Source organism: Pagrus major, chromosome 21, assembly GCF_040436345.1.
Source record: "Pagrus major chromosome 21, Pma_NU_1.0".
Taxonomy (NCBI): domain Eukaryota; kingdom Metazoa; phylum Chordata; class Actinopteri; order Spariformes; family Sparidae; genus Pagrus; species Pagrus major.
The window spans coordinates 12,724,903-12,731,470 of record NC_133235.1 but is presented as its reverse complement, the minus strand read 5'-3'; the positions used below and the strand labels follow the sequence as shown (position 1 = coordinate 12,731,470).

The window sequence follows — 6,568 nt, the reverse complement described above, 5'->3', positions numbered from 1 at the left end:
TTGTGAAACATGCGGTAACGAATTGATAGGAGTCATTGCAACCATGTGGTACGTGACTTCTCCTCCTGTCTGTTTAAGCTACATGTGATGATCTGTCAAGTCTGTTGGTGTAGCTGCTTGTGAAGGTCAGAGATTTGCCAGTTAAACTTCAGTTTTGCTGCAAACGTCCATATCTTCCCAGGCAGATGCACTGGGACACATTTAGATTGGAAACCATGAAATACCAACTCTGAAATCTTGACTTCCGACTTGCGATGGATTGCAAGTTTAGCCCAGTTTAGCCCTCTGCTAACTTCAACAGGTATAAAATGATTTAAAGGAGACATATTATGCTCATTTTCAGGTTCATAATTAATGCTCAAAAAAACACCTCAGTTTTCTTATACTGTCTTATACTTACATGGTGACATAGTGATGTCGCAAAGTCACAGAATTAAAGGCGGAGCTACTGATGAGACGTTTCAGAAGCAGTGTTTTCTGTGGGAGAGAGGAGCTCCTGTTGGCGCAGACTTTGGGCTTTTTAACAAATGTTATCAGACCAAGTGGATCAAATAGTGATAGTGAAACAAGTCATTTTGCAAAATTTTTGATACTCAAAAAAATGTATCAATCAGTTTTACAGTCGCTTCTTTCACAATGGAAGCTCATGGGAACACCTCTGTGCATCACGTGACGTTGTAATTGCACTGCTTGGCCACTGTGTCAAATTGGCTTCAAGGCCTGGCACACTTTCTTGGGGCTAGTTAACTGATTTGACAATTTTGTGTTACTGTTGGCATTTATTATTATCCCTTACTTGTAAATTGTAGTTACAGTCCACAGTGTTAAGCTCAATTTAAAGTTTTGCTTTAAACTGAATTTCGATGCGTCATAATCAAGCCGCTGTGTTGACCAGCGGCCGTGCTCTCTGCTGCTCTCGTCGACATTCACACACATGTGGTATGAAAGCCTCAGATATATTTAAAACTGCGAGGGGTCCCCACAGTCTCACTCTATCCTCGCAAGGGCCACAAAGTGGCCCTGAAGCTGAGCTTGAGAAAATAACCTCATGGCTTACCAGCACAAGTCTTTATTTAACCCCAGCGACTGTGATCCGAACCTTTGACAAGTAGATGACTGCTGCTGTGAAAAGCAAAGCAAGAGTGCAAGAACACCCCCCCAACCACCCCTCCACCCCACCACCTCACAAACTCACTTCCACCTCCTCCTCCTCCTCCTCCTCCTCCTACTCTGTGATCACTGCGATCACTTGGCTTCTATTTCAATCACATACTTTCTGTAAGACTTAAAGAGTGAGAATCAAGGCCTGTGGGGGGGAGGTGGTGGCGTGAACGTGTGGAGGGGTTACACAGAGACAAAAGAGGAGGCTGTGGCAAAACTGATAGTGTCTTCTCGACTCTGCGTCTGGTTTCCTGTTCTGAGTCAGTGTGTAACCCTGAGTTCGAACGTTGTCACATCAACTCTGTCCTTCTCTGTCCTTCTCTGCCTCTCTCTCTCTCTCTCTCTTGAGTTATTTTAACTGATGAGAATAATCAGAATGCTGCTGGTGTCAATCAGCACCTCAAGTCTGACAATGACTGAACTGAAAGCATTTCTTTAAACATTTGGTTGGATGTACTGAACTTTATGATCTGGTTGAGCGACCATGCTCCTTAGAGATTAATGTTGAATTTGGATAAGTTACACATGCGTGCTGTTTGATTCCAAACACATTTTGATTTAAAGATGCACTATGTAGTTTTAATCAGAAGAGAATCTTCATTTTGTTATGCCTAAACAAACTAAATAAAACAAACTCTTTGTTTGCATGACTGAATAAACAAACTGACCTTAAAGGACAACACAATTTCATACTGTTTAACTTTGTTGATACGTGGCGGACCCTGCCACCTTTCTAGCTTCAAACAGTGTTCTGAGGACCTTATTTTCCTCTGAGAACAGCCTGTTTATTCACTTATGGAAAAAAAATATTTCTGAGTTTGTAGTATTACTTTAAGTATTACTTCTCCTTTATTAAAGTGCCCCTTTAAACTTCAGACTTTGCTCTTTCACATCTTAACTTGTGTTAATTTTACTGGAACTCTGATGTCTGATGTTTTAGCTTCGCTCATGCTATGTGAGAACGTGTTGCTGTCTGCTGATTTGGTGGGAGGAGAGGTGAGAAATCGCTGTTTAGAAACTCTAGCGTTGTCCATTTTAATGGACTGATGTCTCTTTTTAAATATTTTCATCAAGTTAAACGTTTCAAAAATCAGAATAAGAAAAAATAAAAGTTAAGCATATGATAGGAATCAGCAAAAAAGCAATCAAGCAAATCAATCCTGTAAATGAAATGTGGCCTAAAGTCAAATGAGTCACAAACATGTAACATGTTGTACTAATAATTCCAAAAATGTAGAGAAAATCTGGCTTTAAGTGAGAATAAAGGCTGAAAAAACTGAAGGAAATCACATCTGAAAGGCAACTTCAATCATCTGTTCTTGCACAGTGCCTCCAAATTAAAAATACGGTTTTATCAAAACATGAATCAGTGTTTTTGTTTGCCTGTCACGCCTGACGAACATGAAAATGTTCTGTGTGAATGTGGGAGGGAGGGGAGGAAAGAGAGAGTGTGTGCATGTGAAGCTTTGTGGTGTGTGTCTCTGTCTGCAGCCTGTGACTGATACTCTGACATTCAGACTGAATGTGGACAGAGTTCACGACAGTGTGTGTCCTCAGAGCTGGGATAAGGTACCTGCTGTGTGAGTATGCCACATGTGTTTCAGCTTCATGCCTCGGCTATCTGCGCTTTGCTTGAAGGTCTCTTAACTTGTTGCAGCTGCATCAAACAAACTCAGTTCCCACCTCGGGCAAAAAAAAAAAATCGATAGCGCTTTGCTTTGGTCCGACCTTGAACAAATCTTTACTATGATTTGAGCTTGACAGATTTCATTTTTATTGCTGATTTAATTTATCCAATTTTTAAAATATCCCATCCTGCATTTCTCTCAGTGGGCAGGCTAATTGGGCCCGTGTATGGGCCGGGAGGGGGCTTTAATGATGTAAAACAATAAGGCTGAAGTCAGTGCGGGTAAGCTGAAGCAGTGTAACTGTAAAGGGATACTCAGGCTCCCCACCAGCAGGCTGTTGTGCGGAGCGGCCGCGCACGTCTCATTAACAGGATCACTTTACAACCAGTCAAACAAATGGGTCATTATTCATCACAGGCTGCTCTGGCTGCGTCGACCCATCCACAAACACACATCTAACACTCAAATGATATCGTCACCGGCCTGTTTTGGAGACATCTGGCTTGATGAGGCAGTATTTTTTAATGTAGCTTTTAATATAAATCTGATCCAGATTTATATCATAGGCGGGCGAGCGCACGTATCCAATCTCGGTTTTGAATTTGTTTTAATATCTTCAGACGTTTTAAACAGCTTTTCTAACAGTAGACACCAGCTGGGATCAGGTTTACTTCATCCGCACACGCACACACACACACACACACACACACACACACACACACACACACACACACATATCATTTGAGGAATTATTATTATGTGATAATAAAAATAAGAAATAAAAGTCAACATAAGTGAAACTCTACAGGTAAACACGTCGCATCTATTAGACACACAATATGTCCTCTCCAGTCCCATATCTGCCGGGATCCTCCGGGGGGACGGTGGTCCCGCTTCTGGCCACCTGCCAAGCGACACCTGGTAAACGATACCGCTTCTCTGCGCATGCGTAATAGCCTGCCAAAAATCCCAACGCCGTCTCCTCTGTCAACCAATAGTGTTCCAATCTGTCCAGAGATAAAGTCAGAGCGGCGTGCAGAGGAGAGAAGTGAAGTGGAGGATTTCAGAGCTGAAAGAGAGCAATAAAGAAACCATGCCGAGGTCTTTCCTGGTGAAGAGTAAACGGGCCCACAGCTACCACCAGCCCCGCTACCTGGACGATGGATACGGCAGACTGGACACTATTCTGGCTCACGTGTGCGCAGGTAGGTTCATTTGTGCGTAATTACGCAGGAAAATGGTTCAAAGCGGATTGTAAACACAGAAATTATTCACATCTGATTTTCCTAAATAAAGTAGAATGACTCCATCTACAAGCAGACATAAGTTGCATTGACAGTCACTCATTTTCACCCCTCTGTTGTCACCAGAGACCAAATCTCAGGCGGAGTTTGAGTCCACCTTGGAGCCGCAGGAGGATGTAAACGCCGGCGCTGACAGGCTGTCCCCCGGGTCCAGGCTGCTGTCCCCGCGGTCGCTGTCCTCCAGCTCCCCGCTGAGCTGCGGAGGCAGCGTGTGTGAGCGGTCCTCCGACTGTGATTTCTGGCGTCCCCCGTCTCCCTCCTCCTCACCAGGTCTGTTCGGATATATTTTCATCAACAGTTGTTTGCAGAAGTGACACAGGGCTATAAAAAATACTGCGCAGTTTTTTAGTATTAGGCCTACGTGTGAGCTGTGAGGTTGCCATTATTATTAGACCAGCGAGCTTATGTAAACTTCCAAATTTGGTTTTCATTTGTTGCCATAAATTTGTATCAGCTTTATGAATGTTGCAGTGATGTTATAGTTTGGTTATAAAGCAGAACAAATATGAAGCACATAATTTGTCACGATTTTGGAGAACAAATAAGGGCATAAGGGAACAGGCTGTGATGTTTATTGGTATGCATTATCTTTTATCTGCATTTAATAATTGATTTCTTTGAAAATATGAGCTCAGATATCATGTCAGTCATCAGTCATTGCTCTTCTTCCACACAAATATCCATTTGATATATGCAAGGTGCAACATTTTGGAGCAATAACTTGAGTTTTTCAGTTCTTTATTGCACACTAAAATCACCATTACGCATGTCCATTAAGGCCCAAAGCAATTTCCAAAAAATGTAATTTTAGGCCGCCCCATAAACTACAGCTCGCACTCACATCCACGCTCACTAAATCCAAAAATCAACTTCCAGATTCAGAGAAATGCTCCACTCCGGCAGCGGAGGACGCTCACCACTTCAACATCCCGCTCTTCCCTTACTCCTGGACGGCCTATTCAGGCTCGGAGCTGAGGCATCTGGCCCAGGGCCCGTATCATCACCAGCTCCAGGGCCACAGGGAGCCTCACTCACCCGTCAGCATCTACGGCGCAGAGGACAGCGGCGCCGAGCCGCTTTACGCACAACGGGGCCCGGTGTCCGGATGCTACCAGGACTTTTCTTCAGCGACCCGTCAGATCTGCAGGATGCGGGACGGAGACGAGCTGTACCTGGATGTGAAGCAGAACCCCCGCGGGGCGGAAATCAAGTCTGAAAGGGACTTCATGTGCTCTAACCTCGAGTCGGTTGGATCGTATAAGTGCATTAAATGTTGCAAGGTATGTTTACTGAGCAAAACAATAACAGTTTTGATATTTCAGAGATGTCACAAAATGATTTTAGTGATTTTTTTTTAATTGGAGATCAGACTAGAAGAAGTTTAATTTTAATGTCGTTTCAATCGGGATATTTGTGGATTATCGTTCTCAAATAAGAATATATATTTTTCCTCCAATTTTGACTTACATTTTGAAGTAAAAATGTCATCTGTCTATTTCTCCAAAGGTGTTCTCCACACCTCACGGGTTGGAGGTCCATGTGCGGCGATCGCACAGCGGGACGCGACCGTTTGAGTGCGGGATCTGCGGGAAAACCTTCGGACACGCAGTGAGCCTGGATCAGCACAGAGCGGTCCACTCACAGGTAGGCCTCTAACTGGAAACGAGTCAGAGGCATCTAAAGGCCCCCAGAAACCGTCTGAGATTTTAGGCCTGCTGTTATTTCTGCACTTCAGTCTAATGTTTCGAGGCCTTCCACGCTGACACTTCTCATATCTTACAGGAGAGGAGCTTCAGCTGTAAAATCTGCGGCAAAAGCTTCAAGCGCTCCTCCACGCTGTCCACGCACCTGCTCATCCACTCGGACACGCGGCCCTATCCTTGCCAGTACTGCGGGAAGAGGTTCCACCAAAAGTCAGACATGAAGAAACACACGTTCATCCACACAGGTGAGACACAAAGTGAAAAAAGTCCAACGCGCCACCGTGCGTAAAATGCGTAAAAATGGCTCCGCGCTGACATTCTGTGATCTCTTTCCTGCCGCAGGTGAGAAGCCGCACAAGTGCCAGGTGTGCGGGAAGGCCTTCAGTCAGAGCTCCAACCTCATCACGCACAGCAGGAAACACACGGGCTTCAAACCGTTCGGCTGTGACCTCTGCGGGAAAGGCTTCCAGAGGAAAGTGGACCTGCGGAGGCACAAGGAGACGCAGCACGGACACAAATGAGCTGATCTCGATGCTTCAACGTGAAATCCTGCACTTTTCTTTAATTTATGTACTGTACACATGGATGCTGGTGTTTTATTTTATTCTGTTATTTGTTGCATTGGCCTTTAATCCTGTTGTTGAATGTAGTTCATTATTTAGCCTCTGGTTGATTTTATGATAATAAAAGTTTATTTATGAAGTGTGTTTTTACATGATTATTAAAATTAAAAAAAACATACAGGCTGTGATCTTTGGTTTCCAAAGCTGGT

General features: G+C 44.0%; 1 protein-coding gene across 2 annotated transcripts; it reads left to right on the top strand.

Annotated features, from left to right (window-relative positions):
- The first annotated feature begins 2,697 nt into the window (after positions 1 to 2,697).
- gfi1aa (growth factor independent 1A transcription repressor a) lies at positions 2,698 to 6,498 on the top strand. 2 transcript variants are annotated; one of them, XM_073491453.1, is made up of 7 exons: positions 2,698 to 2,741; positions 3,805 to 3,994; positions 4,160 to 4,363; positions 4,970 to 5,373; positions 5,600 to 5,737; positions 5,876 to 6,041; positions 6,139 to 6,498. In XM_073491453.1, exons 2-7 carry the CDS (start codon positions 3,883 to 3,885, stop codon positions 6,315 to 6,317), a joined length of 1,203 nt encoding a protein of 400 aa, XP_073347554.1. In that variant the 5' UTR covers positions 2,698 to 2,741; positions 3,805 to 3,882; the 3' UTR covers positions 6,318 to 6,498. The 2 variants fall into 2 exon arrangements, with proteins under 2 accessions (XP_073347554.1, XP_073347555.1); XM_073491454.1 differs by lacking the exon at positions 2,698 to 2,741 and having other exon boundaries at positions 3,599 to 3,994.
- The last annotated feature ends 70 nt before the right edge of the window (positions 6,499 to 6,568 follow it).